We start from the raw sequence: 22,232 nt of genomic DNA, 5'->3' as shown, positions 1-22,232 counted from the left end.
GCATGCTCATGTGCTAGTCATGAATATTCTAAGTAAGACGCACCATCAGAAGGTCTACATTGTACAGAAAGGTCAAAGCGTTGAGCAGAAACGACGTGTATCATTGGTTGCAGACGCTGGACAAGAAATTATTGTGGTTCACCATTATCCTGATTCACTAATGATTCACTGTAAGTATCATTATTAGACCTAGATCTAGATGGAATAGCTTACCTTGGTTTTTATAACTCTTCATTCTGGAGGACATTGACAATAATTTCTCTTGGCAGATTATTGAAGCAGAGGCCATGAGACTCACTTCTAAAAGCTGATCGTGTCTAGGATTGATTATCATGGGCTACGAAATCACCAGATTTAATGACGAGGTCGATGAAGAACTGATGTGCACTATATGTGGTCAAGTTCTCGAGTCTCCAGTTCAAATCCGTCAGTGTGAGCACTGCTTTTGTGGCTCTTGTGTTCATGAATGGTTCAAACACCAACAAGTATGCCCAGTTGATCGAAATCCTGTGTCACCTGTCGAAGACTTGATTCAACCACCTCGAATATTGAGAAACTTGCTTTCGCGATTGAAAATATCATGTGATAACAAAGATTTTGGATGCACTACTGTAGTGAGATTAGACTCTCTAGGAGCGCACCACAATGAGTGTCTTTTCAACCCCAAGAGGCCTGTTCCCTGCGATAAAGGGTGTGGTTTAGTTGTCCCGTTAGATGAGGTGCCCAAACACAACTGTGTTCAAGAACTGCACAAACTTCTCAACGAGAAATCTGAGCGAGTGGACGAACTTGTCAGCAAAGTCGATAATCTTGAGCTACAACTAAATGACCAATACCGTGAAATCCTTATCCTCAAGGAAATAGTCCGAAGCATGCGTACCTCCGTCTGTGGTAGTCTCAGCAACACGGACGAAACTGAAAAAGCTATCCAAACAGTTCGATGGCTATCAACTCTTAAATCGGCACGAGTCAGAAGATGGGGAGGAATGATTTCAACACCGGATGCTGTTCTGCAAGCCATCATCAAGCGAGCACTAGGAGACAGTGGGTGTCCCTCGCACCTCCTAACAGAACTAATGGCCAATGCCCATGAGCGTAGATGGCCTACTGGACTGAGCACACTGGAAACTAGACAGATGAATCGGAGGAGATACGAGCAGTATGTCACTAAAAGAGTTCCCGGGAAGCAAGCGATTGTGATAATGGCCTCTGAGAATGAGCATATGGGAGAAGCAATGATTGTGTCTCCTGGCTTAGTGATGATATTCGCACATGGTGTGGAGTAGCTATAATTATGTCAATGTGTTTCACAATCAGAACTCTGTATAGTATTAAGATCTATGCTGTGGTGCTTTAGTCAGGATAAATATTGCACATATCAAGAGATTTTTACTTCCATTTTGTGTTGTCTCATCCTTATGTCATTGTCTAATTAAACGACAATAATTTCTTGCTGTGTACAGCGTACATGTAGAGAATAATTATTGACTCAAGGACCGTTTATTAGCCATTTTCTAGTCTATATAATTATTAAACACATTAACTGTGGACTCTGATGTGTCTACTAGTATTGACTAGAGCATTTGCGTATAATAGACATCAGTATTAATTAAACAGTGGCAAGATCGAAGAAACCGAATAAGCTCCACATCCATATCAGTGACTCAAGACTCTTCATTGATATAATTATACCTGATCCCTTTCACAGCCACCCAAGTACTATATAATAAAAGCTCCTAAACACGAAGACACTGTATCTCTGTCTGCTAGCAAAGCAAGTCATCCATAAAGAAACAGTGGAAACCAGTGCAACATAACAATTGACAGGTGCATATCTGAGGCCTGAGGAGCTTTGTGAGCTAGTGTGTGAGGGGACTAATGATGTCACTGGAGGGAGACCTAGTATTCACCAAGCGGTTTGTGGACTGTGTCAAGAAGCCGCATTCAGACAGGACACCAGAGGTGAGGGAAGTGTGTGTAGCTGGCTATCTACTTTCACAGGTTTCTGGTCGATGTATGGCACCAGATGTGTGCTCATTGTTGCCATGTGATGGTGGACTATATAATTATATTATTTACTAGGCAGGCTTTGTACTGTACGGAACCAGTAGGCTAAACACACACAATATGCTGCATTTAGCGCTGCATTCACATTGATAATGCCGACTGGTTATTACATTAGTAGTGTGGTCTCGCTCTCCTAAGCACTGTGTGTATGTGTGTGCTGTGTGTGTGTGTGCGTGCGTGCGTGTGTGTGTGCGCGTGTGCGTGTGCAGTAAGTGTTTCATATGTACTCTTAAAGTGCAACCTGGTAGTATAAATTCAGCAAAGTTGTAAGAGGTGGTCCCTCTGATTGTCTGGCTGTTGGTTGTCTAGCCTACCAAGTTCCACTGTAGTCTTTGTAATAGTCTCTGTGGGTCTACAGTGCAGTGTTGTGTGACTGTACATGGAGTGCTTGCTGTATAATTGCCAAGCAACCATCATCCCCCTAGCTCTCAATTATAGTGCCAGTAATTACCACGTATCAATATGATATACATTAGCAAATTTGCATGAAAAGCTTCTCTAATTATCCTGCTTATTGTGTGACTTGTTTAGACTTTTGTGTCCCATACAAGTGTCCATTGAGCTTATAAGTATTACACACTGCAGAGGTATTTCTGTTTCCTTGGTACATGGTTGCAAGCTTTGAAGAACGAATCCTTATAGACTAGGCTACACAAATCCAGCATGGACTGAAGCAGTACCACCACCTAACAAACTAATGGCTTCATGGATTAATGTAGTGTAGTAGTACTGTATGGGGTATAGCTATGTATGTATGTCTTCCTGTTGTGATACAAGATGAGAATTCCTGAGATTTCTTTAGAAAGTCCCCTCCCTGATAATCTCTGTAACTAGTGTTTGTAGATATAGCTTGCTGAAGGGGATGCCACATTTTCAACCCCTGAACTGTTCTGAAGGTTGAGTGGTTTTCCTAAGCTCATTTTGGGGCTTCTTATGTGACAGTGTTTGTTTCGCTATGTGGTAATGTAAATATCACTGTTTACTGTGCATACCCTATTGAGCCTGTCCTTACCTCACCCCACTGACACTACCATCACTCAATGGTTTGTTATAGAACCTCCCTGTGTATACCACGTGTTTCACTGTGCAGCTGTTCCTGTGTGTGTGTGTGTGTGTGTGTGTGAATGTTTGTGTATCGAGCAAGGTCATAGTACACCTGCACATAATATACACATGGCTTTGTTGTGCATTAGTTAGTTCTTCATACATATTTTGGTCTTCTCACTTGATGTTCGACAAGTATATATATAAGTACCCCGATATTGAATATAGTTTCTGGTTTGCCATAAACCGTTAGCTCAATAACAGTACATTTGTAAGAGAAACAGCTACACTAATGTATTGTGTAGCTCAGGTGTAATGTCACCTTACACAGTCAACTGTTATTTTGCTTGCTTGTTCCTTGTTTTTCCCAGCACAGCACTTTCACTTTAGTGCTATATAGCAGTGTTCGTAGAGATATTCATTTATAGCTTGTGGTTTTTCTCCTTTTGTTAAGTGTCGTGAATATTGTTGAGATTCCTCACATTTTTGATCCCATGGTCACAATATTGCTCTATGAGTGTGCGTGTATGTGTCGTACATACATGTACTTATATTCATTATGTGTTGTGCTTTGTTTATATTGACAGCCTGTATACGAGCCTGTGTACGTCTGTATTGTAAACACACTAAACTTCTCAACAAAAACCACAATTTCAGTGTTGACGAACCAGTAGAATTCCCTGTAATAAAATGTACTTGCATGCTATGCAATTCACGTATGTACATGTAACAGTTACATTTAAACTAACAAGTGCATATATTCTGTGGGTTTTTTTGCTGCTCTGAAAACGTTTTGTTGAAGCTAATTAGATACCACTTGAGTGTGTATGTCCGAGGGTTGAGGGACACTATTCACATGATCTAACTATTACATGTTTTAACTCAATCCCCTCCTCCCCTCCCCTCCAGGACCATGACTACATCTGCCACACTCTGAAGAAGTTGAGTGAATTCGAGTTCTACGACTCAACACAGTTCAAGTAAGTCCCTCACACGAGCATGTACCATAATAATAATAACGATATAATTATAATCAGAGTTGTACAGCTACATTATACACTGGGCCCTCATCAGATGTATTGAAAACCAATTTGCGGGTGCTCTCCTTTTACTGTTTTTGAAGCTCTGTTAGATACGTAGTTAGTCATAATCGTGCACAATAATAATGATTTTTCTTTGTTGTACTGTTTTGGATTTGAGTATCCATGCAAAATTAATATTCAACTTTTTAATTAGTGTTAGCTGGCCAAGAATAGCTTTTTCAAGTTTTGATCAGCTGTTGTGTTTTGTGGTTTGTACTAGTTACGATTTGTCTAACAACATGCTTACTATTAATGTAGTGATCATTACCCAACTGATAATATGATATTATTACGTGATATTACGGAAGTGTCTGTTTCCAAGCTTCTTAATTCTAACAGGTAGTTAGTTATTGTATTCTCATAAAACCTGGCAGCCATATTTGGCTAATTCCTCTGATCTCCTTTTGGAGCAGATAAAGGCAATCAAGGTTGCGTTACTGTTGTTCTAAACTGTGAATTCCAACAGATTAAACTGGACTGCTTATATAGAAGTGCATGCATTCATAATGATCCAAACTTATACGGCACTTCAGTAGTGTTCTTGTGTGGCATTGCTAGTAGCCAGCTTGAGCATCTTTGTGTGAGAGAGAAGTTTGTAGCTTATTTAATATTGGTAGGTGCTCAGTATAAGAAAGCTCTTCAGTTACTGTTTGCTGTTTTGTAGCCTATCTGTGTGCTGCATGGCTAGTTAACTGTTGAGTGTGTGTAGCACTAGCTTGAGTAGTTGTTTCAAAGACAAGTTTGCTCCTTCCTTTTGTTATTTATTTAGCTAGTCTAATAGTATCCCTGTGTTGTCTCCAAGCTAATTCATTGTGCACAATATTGTTTTGTATTACTAACATTGTGTTAGATAGTGTTGTTGTGTAGATTGATTGTAACCATGGTCCCTGTGTGCAGGTGTGTTCCTGACAGGCTGATCTACGAACTGCATCTGAAAGACACCATTCTTTACGAGTGAGTACCTGTCTGTAATATAAAACTATTCCTGTCATTATCAGAGAAATCAGTTTTCAGTTTGGTATAGCGCTGTACACACACTGCCTGTTTGTGGCTACTTCTCATAGCCCCCTTATCACAACTTCTCTTTGAGATAATGGGTGGGCACTGAGTTGGTTCAACTTCCAACTAAATTGTATTTAGCTTAAAGTGTATTGCTGTAAGAAGATGTATCACACAGCCATTAAGCTAGCTTTCACGCATCACTTATACCAGGAGTGCACTCCTGCTAATAACCTGCAGCTGACCTACATATACACGTACACGAGCCCTCCACAACTGTATTGTGTGTGTTGTCTCAGCTTTGAGGACACGTATTTCCTTGCCACTACCCCCACACCCACACTCACACACACCCACACACACCCACACACACACACTCACACTCTCCACCCCCACAGAGCCGGTGCCTTGGCAGACTGCTGGTACTGTGTCCTCACTGGCAGTGTCATGCTCTCTGATACTTACTTATTCTCAACAGGGAGCAGGTACGTGCAGTCAGTCAGTGCTCATATATACCATACTTATACTTATAAAGAAAAAGTAATTTCCAAGTTCTTAGTCCAAGTCGACTAGGTATACATAATTATTGTACAAACCATTCGTATAGTTATAATGACTGTACGTGCTAGTAACTTGTTGGTACTCTATATAGCCGCCTCCATACTTCATGCATTCAGCATTAATAGTAGCAGTGAGTGCATGATAAGTGGTCTATAGGACCTAAAGAGGAGTCTCAATAGAGAGGTAGCTACTATATGGGTGGCAAGTCCGTTTGTAGACTTAGCTACTACTGAATGTGATCTCGATACAGTGAAACCTGGCCACCTTTATGTATACATTGTATATAAGCATCACCATCTTTAACAAAGCTATAAAGCTCTACTACATGTGTGTTTCAACTTGTGTTAGCAGGCCACCTGTTTATTACAGCTCAAGAAACAGGCCTCACTGAGTTGTGATTGGTGTTAATTAAGACTACTTACGTATAATTATGTATATTACCAATTAAGTGATCAAGAGAACTCGTTTTATGTATTTAGTCAATTGTGCGTACATTGATTAGTGTATGTTACTTACTTACCTTGTTTTTGTGTTGTGGACAGTTTCGGGCGTTGCATCAACTTAAACCAGAGAGACGATCGGTGTCACATCCTAGAGAAGACAGAGCTCCTCAAAGTAAGCAACTGCATGCCTCTAACAATAATTATGTGCAGTTGTGCTGTATATACATAATACTCTGTGTCCTGTTGTTGTAGCGTAATAAAATGTTATTGTCTGCAAGCTGGAGAAAACAGAGCAATTTTCACTAGCTGTTGTAATTATAACCAGGTCGATGTTGGATGGTACTAACCACCTCTAGACACACAATAAGGCCTAGTTTACTACATAAAATAGAGTGTTTTAAATTGTGATGACTCATGAGGATTAAAAATACATGAATACATGCAGCCATCACTTTGAATATTCTGGGCACAGCACTGCCTACAACTCCATATTGTTTATTTGTGTGCTGTACATTTATGACTGTCATCATCCGTGCAGATCAACTATAGTGAGGAGGAGATGAAACGGTTTGCCCAGCGAGCGGCCAAGATGGCCAGCAAAAGCCCCAAGGCTTCGGTGGACCTCACCACCAGTGGAGAACACTCACTGTCTAGTACGTGTCTCTGTGTGTGTCTGCATGCGTTAAATGATGTTAAATGGCAAAGACGTACCTTTACAATGATACAATTATGTCATACTTTCACATTATTGTATAAGCACACATGTAGCCCCATCAGCACATGGTTGGACTAACTTTGTTACTTTGCTCAAAAGCACCTGTTCACTTATTTACCCCCTCCACCCACACCACACACACACCCACACAAACACACACACACACACACACACACACACACAGCGACCCAAGTGTCCACCACTGCTGCCAGTACCAAGGCGGAGGATACTGTACCACCGTCCGGAATGACAGAGGGACGGTCAGAAAATGTTCCACTCACAAAATTCGAGTCCCTTCTGAGTAGACGAAAAGGCAGTGATGGGTTAGAACTTGAGTTGCATGTGGCCACTAGTACCCCACCCCCTGACAGTACAGGGTCCCCTCGAAGGACGCAGGTCTACCCCATGAGTGCAGACGTTCTCTCTGACAGGGACTCGAGGAGCATGAGTGAAGAAAGGTACGTGTACAGTGTACAGTGTCTTTGTGTTAGAGCTATGGTCTTGTGAGTACATGCTTAACAACTACATGCCCTGAGGGGCGTTGATACTGACTGTACTGTAGTACTGCAGTCACTTGAATATACATGTAGGGCCTCCTTTTAGATCATCTTCTGAACACTAATCAAGTGGTTGCTACAAGTGAACCTTTTGTATTGTACGTGCAGTCTATTTCAAGACTTTGGCCTACAAGTAGAGGAGTTGTGCATGTCAGTTAGGTACAAGTACTGTATAGCGGGTCATTTTTGTGGAGTAAAAATTCGAACACGGTGATTTTCATAGGGGAAATTTTGTGGAGGTCAGCTTACCCATGAAAATAACGAATATTTTACCCCACGAAAATTACGCGCTCTACGGTATATAATTATTCGTCATATCTTCACTTTCCAACATGAGGTGGTATTTGGGATTTTGTCGTGGTTGTTTGTGTATAAAATTTATTACATCTCTTTGCTCGGTTTGTAGGTCACCGTTTTTCTCATTTGAAGAAAAGAAGAAAAGTATGTCCAATGACAGTCTCAATAAAGCAATGGAGCACCCAGTGACCTTTGACCTGGCAATAGCAGGTCCAACATCGTCAGAGGTCATAGTACGATCGAGGGACAGGCGTAGAGAGCGGAGGGCCAGTGCTCCCCCAACAGATCACAGGATACGAGACTCTGTCGGCTCACTCGACTACTTGTCCGAGAGTCAAGGTGTGTGGGAGGGATCAGGAGGATACATGTACATGTACATCACAGCTTTTAGCTATCAGGGGTGGCCTTTCTTAAAGGGTTGTTTGTGAATGCACTGTTCATTGGATCTGGCCTCAGTTGGCCATTCTTCAGGGGTGGAAATTGAAAGAGATTCCCCTGCAATTATCCAGGTGTAGTTGTGTCCCTCATCCTTCATATACAGTGTTTGTATAAAGTAGAGTGTGTGCAGTATACATGTATGTATATTGTACATAGTATGTATGTATAAATGTGTGGTTCTCTCTCCAGTTGATTCTGATGACGAGGAATCTGTGCAATCAGAGGTGAGATATAATATAGCATTGTTACGGAGTACAGTACATAAACTGGCTGTATGGTGTGTGCATGTAGCAGTCTTGTACCTCCACTTAGCAACTTGTAGCCACTATTGTTAGCTAAATTAGCCGTGCAAGCCAATGCCTTAACTGCAGCAGATCTTAGTACACTAAAGATTAAGTGTGTGGCTTGATTGAATTGTGACTAATAGTTAGCTAGCCAGGATATTTTCAAGTTCGTACTTGTACTTGTAGTTGATGTATTCATACCTTAGAGAATATAGTGCTACAGTTAATAAGATGAGTTTTAACTTCTACTTTGTCCCCGAAGAGGTAAATCAGTGTAGTGAACATCTAAGATACCAGGTCACCCTCTATAATACAGCCAAGTTAATAAGCCCCACTGTCTTCATAGTGTGTGGGTATCAACGTATGTTAGCAGGCCACCTCTCTACTGTACAGCCACTGTGGTTAGACAGGTTTCACTGTAATCCCACTACATGTTGCTTCGTCTACCCACTGACCATCTGTTTTTTGTATTTTTATTACTAACTCTGTATAATTATAGCTGATACGTTTGTGTCCTCACATGCAGTCTTCCAGTGCCACCAGTATGGACGCTGTGCTGGAGGTGCTGTCAAAGCCCCCCACTGACAGATCAGAGGAGGACATAGGTCAGTGTTGGGGATACTATAATAAGTGGATGACTTCTATTAGTGGGTTGCTACACAACTGTACTACAATGGAACTCGCTTGCTACATACGCACACTGCATTATACTGACACTTGCATTATCTCTGCTCCTAATTTTGAACTTTAAATTTTTCACATGTTTTGTTAATTCCAAGAGTGGCTAAGTGGTGACCTTAGCTCCCTAAAGAGAAATAGCGAAGATTCCTCTTCTAGCCAGTGCATATGTACCTACTTGTACATATGCACTGCTATTTCGATTCATTTTAGAAGTGACAAACAGGTGATCTTAGCTGAAATAGCCAGTGTGTACTGTACCTAAACATGCAGTTACTGTACACGTGAGTATGCACAGCCAGCCAGGTGGTGAGAAGGTATGTACTGACGATTAATTGAGCCTGTCAACACCCACCAAAACGGTCTCTCATCGTAATTAATAAAGATAATTGTTTCAAAAATCCCCAATCATAGCGACAGCTCTCGCCATACCACACCCGGTACTCGATATTTGATGAGGCATACAGCAGCTGCATGTTACATGTAGGTGTGACCCTCGGCACCGCTTACTGTAAAGCTGTTACAATAGTAGACCTTATGAGTACTGTCAAGACGTACATGTATGGTGTGTGTTATTGAATGTTGTTCTTATCACAGAGCGAGTGATGGACGTCTTACAGTATATACCAGTGAGTTGGTTGGTTACGTCACGTGATGCGAAGGCATGATTGTGTTTACTGTGTGTGTGTGTGTGTGGCTGAATGTGATTGAAGCGTAATATGCAAACAAAGCAACCATTGTGAACTAGACTATTGTGCCTTGATTGTCAATACATGTACACATCTCATAGTTTGAATTAAGCAGCTGTTCAAATGCAATTTTAAGAGGAATGTATAGTTATTGTAACCTCCACCCCCTCAGGCTTTCACCAACATGACGTCCAACATACGACAAGCCCTGTTCCAGATACTCATGCTGCAGACCTTTGAGAACGAGGGCTCCATCGTCATTGACAACGGGGAAGAGGTAGGTTTGGTGTTGTAGAGATGTGTACAGCAATCACATAATGTATAACTAGACTGTGGGACCCTCTAATAAAAGGCTGTCAAATTAGGGACACTGTTTACATGTACAAGTGCCTCTCCAAGAACAGTACTAGCTAGTGCTTTGATCCATACCTAAAATGTACCTACCTATAAAATACAGTACATAGAGCCTCCTAGTACAGTACAGCCTCTCTACAACATTGTCTTGATTATAATTATACTGTTCCCACAAAAGTGTATCTTAATCGACAGATTCACTGTATTACATGTATACATAGTTGAGGCCATACTTTACTTGTTGTGGCTTTGTCCCGCCCCCTCCCTCAGGTGGACAAGTGGTATGTAGTGCTCAACGGTCAGCTGCGACTGGTGAGGGACTCGGACACGGACAGGACCTACCACGTTGGAGACTCGTGAGTACCGTACTACAGTAACAGTACCTTGTGGGAACCAACAGAGTTACCAAAAGTGTTTGGTTGATTTGAGGTTTTTCCTACATTTGTATGAGATCTTTGTGGGACCTGGTGGTGTGATTTCTTAGGCAGGAGATTCGGAGATCTCTTGGTGTGGTTTGAGTTATTCCCACTTTAGTGTGCACTTAGAGCAATTTTCCACTGTTAGCAGTACTTCATTGCGTGTCTCAGCCTTTGCTTGATTATGTGTACGTGTCTGTGATGCTTGTGTATGCAATGATGGCTGATCATGTGAGTGGTAGTGGACAAGGCTAGTACAAGGTCTTGACTTTGTTGTCCTGTGAACTCTCTCAATACTCACCGTTGCCTTGTTAATGTGCTGTCTCTTGTGATTGATCCACTAAGTGATCTTATAGTGTTTTGGAGCCTTGTATGGATTGTTTAATGTACGTACTGCTGTAGCTTCCACGTGATGAAACAAGTCACAGTGAAACCTGTTTATACCATTCACCCTTGTCGTTGAACAGATCAACAGTGGCTCCATTAGAGGTGGCCTGCTAATACAGGTCCAAACACATTCTATGGAGACTTTGGGGCCCATTAACCTGGCTGTATAAGCTATTGTATAAATAATAGAGGGTTGACCTGATTATGAAGTGACGCAATAGTCTGCACCCATTCTAGCCACTAATTACTGCATCCTGTTATGGCCTATCCTTACATACCATATTTAATGTGTTGTGCTGTGCTTAATGTGTATGACTGTTTAGTCATTCACTGTACGATATAAAGGATATACGTGTACTGGTATTTTGTTGCCTTGGGACACAAACAGCCATGGGATTTTGTAGTTAGCAGAAATCTATATTCTATTCCCAGAGTATAAATGTATGTGTTGATTATTTCAAGGTCATGTGCTGTTTTCTCCCTGTGTGTGCTCCAGGTTTGGCATCAACCAGAGTCTCAAGGTGCTCCCTCAGAGAGGGAAGCTGCTCACAGCAGAGAAATCATGCACTGTAAGCCATTCAGTCACTTATACACTCTGTCAATGTTTGTCTTTATCATGTACATGTAGCTACAATGTTTTATGAGTGGTTTATATTTGTAAAGTTAGTGCGAGTGCTTATGGCATCACAAAAGTATGATCGCCAAGACTTGAAGTGTTACTTTCTTTATTGGAAGGAGATGTAACCTATTCCTATTTTTTGTTACTTTTATCAAACGAGCCATCTGTCCCCTCCAGCTTTGCTTTGTGACCCTGGAGGAGTACAGTCGTGTGCAGATTCAGGGAGAGGAGAACCTGAAGAGAGTGGAGGTGGGCGGAGAGCTGGTGGCAGTGTTGGAGAAGAGAGCCGTGGACGCCAAGAGGGAGGGCTACTTTATTGTACAGGTACGGATGGGTGTGTATGTGGGGGAGGGGGATAATGGCAGATAGGCATTCAAAGTCACTAAGAGTCTAGATGTATTTTGTGTAAGGCTGCGTGGTTTTTAGTATGGCTTCAACCCACCCACGTGCATGTACATAATTAAGGAGGATTAGTCCATTACTGTCCACGTTATTTTTAGCTGTTATTCAATGATATGCAGTGTTTAAGACATAAGCATTGATTGTGTAAATGTACCGTGTTCATTCTCAGCAGTGCAATATGCTTGGACAGTACACTTGGGACTTGCTGGCAATACAGTTGTAGCTTGTTACTCGATGTACCCCTCCCCCCATACACACCCACAGGCGACCCCGGAGGAGCTCTTGAAGAACCTCTGTGAGGAGACAGTGGACGATTTGTTTATGAAGGACTTCCTGCTCACGTACAAGACCTTCCTCCCCTCCCCCCTGGTCGTAGTGGATCAGCTCAAGAAGGCTTGGGTCGAAGGAATGCCTGAGCAGAGAGAGAGGGTAGGTTGGCTGGGTTTCTTTCAGGGGGCAGATAGTCTCCGACTCTCGTGTTCAAAACCTGGTGTACGGTATAGGGTCACTAGTGAACTGTTTTGGTAGCGGTAGCGAGTCAGTTGGAGAAGGCGTCTAAACATAGAGTGCAATGTGTGCAGTTAAAATATTGGTCAATAAAAACATTTCGGGATCTACAAGACCCATAATTATAGTACTTTGGTATCTGAACCGAAATTCCATGTATACCTAGTAGTGTAGTACTTACCTATTGTAAATGTGAATATGGGTAGCACGGGTAGATGGTAGTAGTAGGGGTACTTGGGGTAGTAGTAGGGGTACTTAGGGTAGTAGTAGGGGTACTTGAGGTAGTATACGGGTACCTAAGGGTAGTACAGGTACTTACATAGGGTAGTAGGGTAGTGTGGGAGTGAGTAGATAAGGTACTTGTGGCCAAATATAAGCACAATCATTATCTTGCCTGCTCTAGATCTACATACAGTCTAGAATTATTTTTGTCAGAAAAGAAAAGTGATGGCCGAAGTCAGTCATTACATTAAGCATACAATTCTCTATCTTGCAAGTAAAGGATGGACAGCAGGTTACATATCTAGCCACCTTCAAGAGATGTATGAAGTGGACTTGTCTCGTCAGTCTGTCAGCAAATTTTTGTCGTACTACCGAAGTAATAAATCTGTTTTACGAAAATCTGGCTCTAGAAGAAAGACCAAGATCACTCCTGAAGTGAAGTGCATTGTAGAAGCCAAAATGCAGAGTGACAGTGAAACTACTGCCACACAACTACAGCAAGTCCTACATATCAGTGGTATAGGTATTAGTCTGACTACATTGAAACAGTACCGGCGAGAGTTAGGTTGGACCTTTCGTGGCTCGCGATACTGTCAGATGATTCATGAACCGAACAGAGTGAAGCGTTTAGAATGGTGTGTGCAGCAGATACAGGAGAAGGATGACTTTGAAGATGTCATCTGGAGTGACGAAACCTCGATCCAACTTGATTCTCATCACCGACATGCTTTCCGTAGAAAAGACCAGGCTCGAAAACTGACACCAAGACCAAAGCAACCCGTAAAAGTTCAAGTATGGGCTGGCATCAGTAAAAAGGGAGCGACCGCAGTATGTATCTTTGAAGGGATAATGGACACGGATTTCTATCTAGAGATCCTTCGTAGACATTTGGTTCCATTTATTCAATCGAACTTCCCTTCAACTCATAGGTTCATGCAAGACAATGATTCTAGGCATACATCTCGAAAGGCCAAGAACTTCTTTGAATCTGAGACCATCAACTGGTGGCGCACACCCCCGGAATCCCCTGACTTAAACCCAATTGAAAACTTATGGCACGAGCTCAAGGATTATATACAACAAGAGGTTAAACCAACAACCAAGACGGAGCTGATAGAAGGAATTAAACAATTCTGGACCACAGTCGATACGGAGAAGTGCCGCCGCCACATTGGCCATCTTAGTAAGGTCATTCCGAGGGTTATAGACTGCAGTGGTGCTGCTTCTGGCTACTAACTGTCTGTGCAAGTATTAGCCATCATTATTGGTGCATGATTAACTGTTTTCATAGTCATTCTAGATTGCACGGTTTGTATTTTTGTTTTTTTATTTACAGTGGAATTAAATTTCTTGTGGGCAATGAACTTTGCTACAATTACCCGTACTTCTAAGTACTATCCTGAAGTATACAGATCAGAACTAACAACTATACAGTGTACCTCTCTACTGTATCTACCCATACACAGTTGAATAGGTACTGTTGGTTATTGACCTGTGCTGTACTGTACATATGTTTTTGTATAGCTTAAAGTCAGGCCGGCTGTTGTATACATGTAAGTATATCAAGTTGTTACCAATAATATGATTTACGCTGTGTATACCTTGTGCCTGTGTGTACAGGTGACGGTGATACTGACATACTGGGTGGCAGAACAATACTCTGAGTTCGAGGAGATGACAGAGATGTTGGACTTCCTGGACTGGTTCGAGATACGACTCGTAGAAGACGTGAGTCAATTGAGTTGATCAATACTACATTGTTAGTAGTGTGTGCGTTTAGTTTTGAGGATCCAATTTCATAGTTTGTTTACATTATTTCGTATGTACTGAAGCAGGGGTACAGCTGAAAGAGATCAATTGCATAGTGTATACATAAGTTACAGTTGTATACTTTCCAATTTAGATAGTCTTTAGCTCAGTTAATTCTCTCTAAAATAGCTGATAATGAGTGTGTGCTGACTGTTGATTGTTGTCTCTCTTTCTCTCAGGGCAAGCTCAGTGAGAAGAGGACTCTGGATAAACTGAGATCATCACGAGCTGCCACCAGGAGCATTGAGCTGGTGAGCACACATGTACAGTGTAGACATAGCCATGCAGGTAACAGGCATTGAGCTGGTGAGCACACATGTACAGTGTAGACATAGCCATGCAGGTAACAGGCTGCTGTATTACTACATACATGTACATGTTGATGTACTACAATGTTTTGCGAATGAGCCAAATTAGCAGAACATTTGACACTATGCAATCCAACTTTTGCGATCAGGCAAGGGTCTTGATGTCATACCGCAAGTACTGGTATAGGCTTCGCGATCTTATTTTTGCGATGCCATAATTATAATTTTTATGCTTACAAAACATTGCGATATACAATGTACATGTACACACTCCCCCCCCCCCCCTTATAGGATCGAGCAGGTACCAACTCTCCACTGGAGTTTGAGGTGGTGGGAGGATGGGAGGTCGGGCATCCCGTGTTTGTGTCAAAGGTCGAGCCAGGGTCAATGTCAGAGAAGGCGGGGCTTAGACTAGGAGATCAGGTGATCACTACATATTCACTCAAAACTAACGTTCCCTAATAGCTTTCCTTGCCTGATTTTGTCCTTATACCTGGGTTTATGTCTCATGCATGTACAATGGATGAATAAAGAGTGTAACTTAGGGTATAGGGGTTGACCTTGCTTTGTGTGTCCATGCAATGTATGTGTCACTGTTAATGTGTGTACTAGTTTAATTGTTGTATCAATTTCTATTCAGATATTGGAGATAAATGATGGAAATTGTATTAAGAAGGAGCTGAATCAGGTACAATACATGTACTCTGTGGTAATGAGTATGTTGTCTTAATTGTTGGAGTACTGTGTTGTGATTGGACCGCTCAATCATGTGATGTTCTGAGTATTACACTATTTTCCTGCCACAGGTGTTGTCCACATTGCGTAAAAACTACAAGCTGTCCCTCAAAGTCAAGTCCAACCTCCCTGGTAGGTATCTCCGTTAGCCACAGCAATACAGCCTGGGGTGTGTTGTTGTGAGTGTGCATGACTATATGTTGTTACCTTCCCAGAGTTCAGAACGTTTGTGGCAGACCCTCCAAAAGTACCAGCTGATGTGAGTGTAATGCATGTGTAGTGTTATAGTATATCTTGAATAGAAGTCTGTGTCTCAATGGCCTGCTCGTCTCAATCAAAGAAATTAGAATTAGAAGCCCTGGCCACTATTGCATGCAAATAGAGTATATCAACTTTCACATTGTTTATCCCCTCCCACACACACACCCTCACACAGTACTCGTCCAAATCTCCCGCCCCCGCACCAATGGTCCCCCTCATTCCTATGGCACGCTGTAACTCAGATTCCAAACCTGCCGCCACAAACGGGAAATCTTCGGGCAAGAGTGAGCTCCCTTACAATACATTGTGTAGCTATTACATTTGTAAAAGTAACTCTAGTACGTACATGTAGATGTAGATAGAGTCTTATTTACAAAATTGGCATTTTGAAGTTGGCTTTATATACGTACATTTAGTGTAATCTTTGTACTGTGTCTGCTACAGCATGTTGGAATGGACCATAGTGTATATATTCATTATGCAATAGCCTTCGATAATAGTATCATTTACATTCATTCCAGCTCCAAGTTCCCCAAAGCCAAAGAAAAAGGGCCCGGTGAGTATTTGACACAGTGCATGAAAATATTATCGTGCCCACTGTATACTATATTACCGTGTGGCAGATAACGTTTCGAGGGTCTAGATAAAATGTTGGCAGAAAGCAGCAGCCCAACTAGTGTTAATGTACGAATATCCCTCACTCACTCCCCCTCATGCAATTCGTGAGATTGAAAATAATTTATACCCGCCACATGCATTGCACAGTGCAGTAGTCTTTATCCCACCCTACATGTACTTCCCACAGCACATAATGAAACCACTAACGGCCTTTACTGGAAAGCTATCCTCTTTGGATAAATTCAGAAAGTTCAAGCTCGGCCCTCGATCGAGTTCCTCCGCTATTGTGACCACGGACTCACATGATGGCACCACCGGCCCCGCCCCCCTTAAAGCTTTGAAAAAAAGTCGTAAAAGTCGAAAAAATTCGACAGAGAACTTGTCCGATGGGAAAGGAGACAAAGGTAGAGGAAAGAAAGGTAGAAAGAAAGGTTTAACAATGTAGTTAAGTCGTCTGAATCATCCCTATAATTATACACACACACGTACATGTACTTTGGAACACAAAAGGTCTATAGGTTCAATACAAAATTATGATTTGTACGTGACTAATTGTTTTGCCTGTACCCGTATATGAAAATAGTATTTTACGCCTAGTTGTTGTGTAGTGTAAGTCATTATTGATTGATTATTCCATCTACCTCGGAAGGTGACCCTCTAACTAAAAGAGCAATTTCGATGGAGGACCTTCACTCTCTGAGCTCTCCAGGGGGTAACGGGAAGGGGGGTGCTGCCGGGAAGATTGTCGATGCCGTAGTGAAATTGTACCTCCCTGACCACTCACACAAGTACCTGGATATCTCTCCAGTAAGTGGAGGGATAGAGTTGATGGGTGTAGGCTGTGTGTCACCGGTACCATCCAGTATGGCTATAGTAGCAGTTTACTGTGTATACATGTATGTACATGTATGCATTATGTTTGTATTGAATGTGTTTCAGCATCTTACTGTGTGTGTGATGTGTCCCGAATCATGAGTGATCAGTATAATTTTCTCTAGTCGACTACAATAGCTGACTTGATCAGCAGATCAGTGAAGGAGTTCTATCCTGACAAGTTTGTCGTCTCACCATCAAGGTACACATTGTAGCTTTCGGCTCTTATTTATAATCCCTGCTCTGTATACACTTTTGTAGTATTCTACGTACTTGCAGTAGTGTTGTTACAAATTGGTTTAATGGAGGCACAAACAAGCACACTTGGTGTGAACTAGCACACGTATTCATTCCTTGCCCCCCCCCTCCCTTTGCAGTGAGTACTGTATCTGTATGGTGACTGTGGACAGTAGGAACGGCCCAATACGTAACTCAGTGCTCCCTAATCACTTGACAGACCTTGCCAACTATATTGGCCTCGGAAGCAGGTAAGATTGAGGGTTCAAAATTGAGATCGTGGTTATCTTCAAAAACGCGCAACATTCTGTAATTGTGTGTATATCAATCATTATATTGTTGCCCAGGTATTATCTGAAAGAAAGAGCTTTCCACGGCACGTTGGTACAGGACGAAGAAGCCGAGGTGAATTGCTGTTGTATATGTTTGTGTTGCAAACATTGATGACTTGACGATTTATAAGGCTCTAGCCCATTTCAATATTCAGTGCTTATAATTAACTGTATACATGTGTGTACGTTGTGTCCGGACATCGAAAAGCTATTGCTATTTTCTACCGGACTCTTGCATGCAACTAATTATATTCCCCTTAAACCAATGCTGTAACTGCCCCTCGTATTAACATTGCCCCCCCCCTCCCCTCCCCTCCAGCACATTGTGAAGGAGAGTCGACTGTGGGAGCACATCCTCAGCCTCTCACCAAAGCAGGTGGCAGAGGAGCTCACACGAGCCGTGAGTTCACTCATAGTATTGTTCTCTACATTGCCAGAACAAATTCAATTCTAAATGTGATGACCATTCCCTATGTGTGCTACCCAAACTTTCAACACTTTTCTACGTGCCCTGAAACTAGTCTGTTTTCATCCAGGACTCGGTGGTGTTTTGCAGCATAGACTCTCGTGAGTACATAGCTGACCTGTGGAGGAATCGAGACCAACAGGCCAAACAGAACCTGTCCAGGTTTGAGAATGTGAGCAACTGAGAATTATTGTGATTGAAGCCATGTACATCTACGTACAGCGTTTTATAAAACTGTTGTGCAGAGTTTGAGAGAGGCTAGCTAGTACTTCTCCGTTTCCTTTTCCTTTTCCTTAGGTTCACATTTTAAATTTTATTTCCCTGTTGAGGAATATACCAATTAGTCCAGTGAAAACCGTCTATAGCTGAGCAGACCCACAGTGGCTGTTATAAAGAGGTGGCCTGCTAACACATAATCATGCTATGGAGACTTTGGGCCCCATTAACCTGGCTGTATTTTAGAGGGTGACCTGCTTACATACATGTAAAGACAGGTTTCACTGTAAAGTGTAGTTGTCCTTATTTTGGAGTGTTTGATGATGCAGTATGACATCACATACATGACATGTAGATCCCCAACGACGAGATGTACTGGGTGGTGACAATGGTTGTCAGTGAAACACGATCGGACATGAGGGCCAAGCTCATGAAACAGTTCATCAAGATAGCCAGTGAGTCATCTGCCTGCCTGCCTGCACATTGCATAATTGTTACCAGTCCCATAGTGTTCCATGCAGTTTCTGGTTATAGTTTTTGTATGTGTACGTGTGCTGTATTAGAGTCGTAACATTATTTGCTGTGAGCTAATCGTCCATTATGTGTCACACATTGCATACAAGGTGTGTGCTTTGCACAACCCAAACGTTACCATACAACAACCCACACACACACTCCCACACCCTCGCTAGGATGCTGTAAGGATCAGAGAAACTACAACTCCATGTTCCACATTCTGAGTGGTCTCCACCACGGGCTGGTCTCTCGACAGAAGAGCTCCTGGGAGAAGGTGCCCTCCAAACACAAGAAGTCTATGGAGGTACAGTACCTACACAACTTGACATCAATTGTGTGTTGAATACAGTTTTAGGGCAGCCGTCTCTAAGAATACTCGAGTTCAATTCTTGCAGCTCTTTGAGAGTTCTTTCACATTTTCAGATGTGCCCAAACATCATTCACTTTCATTTTCTGTTCTATTTGTCCTTATAATCACAGGACATGTCAGGCTTCATGAATCCTTTCCATAACATGGCCAAGTACCGTGAGCTCCAGCGAAGCACTCCTCCACCACTCATCCCATTCTTCCCCATCATAAAGAAAGACCTCACCTTCTTGTTTGATGGCAACGAGTCACAAGTCAAGGGGCTCGTCAACTTTGAGAAACTGAGAATGCTGGCCAGACAGATACGACTCATTAAGACCTACTGTCAGCAGCCCATCATTGTGAGTGTTCATGCACTGTAGATTATTAGACCACCCCCCCTCCCCCTTAAACTGCTTAAATTTCCATAATTTGGCAGACCCCGCGTATAGTTTTGAAACTTGGTATTGTCATGCAAACAGGGCCCCACATACCCATTATAATATGTTACACTGTCATAGGTTATGATATTTGTTTCTGTGAACTCATGGGGCAAGTATACATGTACCAATTGATATTATATCCTACACCTCCCCCCCCCCACAGCCCGACCCTCCGCAGGTAGACCTCGGTAAGCTTGGGGGCATGTTAAAAAGCATTCACCATTCGATCAGACTTAGAAACAAGTCCACCAACATGGCCACCATCACTGACAACGTGCTCAAGGAAGTCTACACACACGTGAGTGCATCGTGGATATGACTGTGCACTTTTAGTCTGTTGATATCTGTATAGGCGAACTACCTGTATATTGCATACAACGCAAGGATTTTCATGCAATACAAGGACCTTTACCAAATTATGCCTCAAGGTTACTTGACCGTATAAAAAATGACACAGTAGGGACGGAATGACTTATGACTGTTATTACGAGCGTGTTACCTTCAGTTGACAATGTGATATGTACAGTAATAACATGGTATCAATTGACTTCTTCCTAAAGCAAGTCCTACACGCTGCATAGTCGTGTGTGCATCGTACATGTAGATACTGTTTTTGTTTATTGAGCCCTCTCTGTTCCTCTGCAGCACCGCATGCTGAAGATGGTGAGGAAACATTTAGAAAGAAAGTACGTGGTTCAAGAAGAGGACCTCCTCGAGAGAATAGCGGAGAGCAGTGAGAGAGGTGGGTACTGGATCATAGTGACAGCCTTAGTCCCTTAGTTGTATACTGAGGGTCACATACAGTTTAGCTTTGCCATCTTTGGTGCCAATTCTCTGTTTTTACTCACTGCAAACTTTTATGTATGTTTCTGACTGTTGTCAAATATCTGAGTCATTGACTGGGTGTCTATAGTGATATCCTAGATTTACCTATACTACTTTGCATACCGGTTTTGTTCAGCTTTTTGTATTTGGCTACTATGTACAGTACGAGCAGTGCATTGAATGTTGAGGTTGTTCTAGAACTTCTTCACACTTTGGGACCCCAAATTATCTAAAACTCTCTCCCTGCAGTTGTGCAGCTGCGTAGAAATCCACCGAGCCCCCTCAACAGAGTAAAGAGGAAATCGGCTCCTAACGATAAATACAGCAACTTCAACAACTTCAGTGAGTTATTTTACATTCTTTCAATACTGCCATAATTATCACAAGACTTCACACTGACTTTGTTCGCTACTGTTTCTACAGAGCCCATTTCACCGTCCCCTACGACTGTCTCCTTGGGTTCAGGTTAGTCCCTTTATACATGTAGCTACTTATGTTCCTTGGGTTAGGGTTGGTCCCTCTATAATTATAGCTACTACGTGTTTAATACGAGTTAGGGCAGATAGAACTGCTCTTCCATCACAACATTTTGGTGCTACATGTATTTGAAACCTTCTACATATATATACATACATTTTTCACTGGCCATCTAATTATCAAAACAAGGCTAATATTTGTCATGTGACTACCCCCCACAGACACGTCTGCTGCACCCCCTGTCGACGGCTTCACACCACCTTCGTCGCCACGGAGACAATTATCAGTACCTGCATCAGGTACGCAATTAGATACAGTACCTAGTATATGCCAGTATTTGTGTGTACGATTGTATGACCGTTGTATTTCCTCACATGCAGCATTAGCATCTGATTCTCAAAGTAGCTCTTCTGTTTCTGTATCACCTTCTCTAAATGGTGAGTTGCTGGTAACCATTAGTTTTGTAGTTTTGTCGTTGTCATCCCAACCCATTACCCCACCCTATTGACATTAAAACCTGTTCGCTTCCTATAGTCTAGAATTTCATTTTATTATGTACTTCCGTGAAATACAGTGTCTATTACACCCTCTATAATGGCCCCAAAGTCTCCATAGTATGTGTTTGGAGCTGTGTTAGCAGGCCACCTCTTTATTACATCCACCAGGTTTCATTGTTACAAAAGTTATTGTCACTGTTATCACTCAATCACCACTACCACCCACCCACTCAATCACCACCCACCCCACCCCACACACAGATTCAGTGGCTACGGAGGCCAATGGTTTGGTGCAAGCAGTGCAGTAGTTGACTCACAAACAATTCAGCAATTAACTGTGTGCCAAATGTAGACCTCCTGTGACCATGCTAGCTTATTAATTTTTGTTGGGTTGACTCCTATATATTGTGTATATAGTGTGTCGCTGTATTCTCTGTTGTGTAATATTAAATTAATGTGTTTGTGTGCCTGTAATAAATGATCATGACCAATAATTGTTATTGTACATCATT

The 22,232-nt window shown here is 42.1% G+C and overlaps 2 protein-coding genes across 4 annotated transcripts; both read left to right on the top strand.

The window, feature by feature from the left end:
• The first annotated feature begins 12 nt into the window (after positions 1–12).
• On the top strand, positions 13–1,458 carry LOC135349712 (E3 ubiquitin-protein ligase NRDP1-like). Its single transcript, XM_064548297.1, has 2 exons — positions 13–170; positions 270–1,458. The coding sequence occupies exon 2, from the start codon at positions 333–335 to the stop codon at positions 1,284–1,286; it is 954 nt and encodes a 317-aa protein (XP_064404367.1). The 5' UTR covers positions 13–170; positions 270–332; the 3' UTR covers positions 1,287–1,458.
• A 14-nt stretch (positions 1,459–1,472) lies between these two features.
• Positions 1,473–22,230, top strand: LOC135349701 (rap guanine nucleotide exchange factor 6-like). Of its 3 annotated transcripts, none has more exons than XM_064548278.1 (41): positions 1,473–1,962; positions 4,021–4,091; positions 5,091–5,147; positions 5,591–5,677; positions 6,296–6,368; positions 6,735–6,849; positions 7,096–7,369; positions 7,875–8,104; positions 8,393–8,427; positions 9,014–9,092; positions 9,763–9,794; positions 10,027–10,131; positions 10,479–10,564; positions 11,508–11,580; positions 11,808–11,954; positions 12,297–12,461; positions 14,382–14,489; positions 14,750–14,821; positions 15,170–15,301; positions 15,519–15,566; positions 15,685–15,745; positions 15,829–15,872; positions 16,050–16,158; positions 16,396–16,430; positions 16,680–16,911; positions 17,142–17,299; positions 17,491–17,567; positions 17,743–17,853; positions 17,950–18,007; positions 18,254–18,334; positions 18,471–18,572; positions 18,972–19,071; positions 19,309–19,436; positions 19,613–19,840; positions 20,085–20,219; positions 20,567–20,663; positions 20,996–21,088; positions 21,170–21,211; positions 21,445–21,522; positions 21,604–21,660; positions 21,982–22,230. In XM_064548278.1, exons 1-41 carry the CDS (start codon positions 1,879–1,881, stop codon positions 22,026–22,028), a joined length of 4,146 nt encoding a protein of 1,381 aa, XP_064404348.1. In that variant the 5' UTR covers positions 1,473–1,878; the 3' UTR covers positions 22,029–22,230. The 3 variants fall into 3 exon arrangements, with proteins under 3 accessions (XP_064404348.1, XP_064404349.1, XP_064404350.1); XM_064548279.1 differs by having other exon boundaries at positions 1,474–1,962; positions 16,680–16,896; XM_064548280.1 differs by lacking the exons at positions 1,473–1,962; positions 4,021–4,091 and adding an exon at positions 4,656–4,806.
• The last annotated feature ends 2 nt before the right edge of the window (positions 22,231–22,232 follow it).

The sequence above is a fragment of the Halichondria panicea genome, chromosome 16, assembly GCF_963675165.1.
Source record: "Halichondria panicea chromosome 16, odHalPani1.1, whole genome shotgun sequence".
NCBI lineage: Eukaryota > Metazoa > Porifera > Demospongiae > Suberitida > Halichondriidae > Halichondria > Halichondria panicea.
The sequence above is the reverse complement of the archived record's forward strand: the minus strand, read 5'-3'. Positions and strand labels throughout refer to the sequence as shown.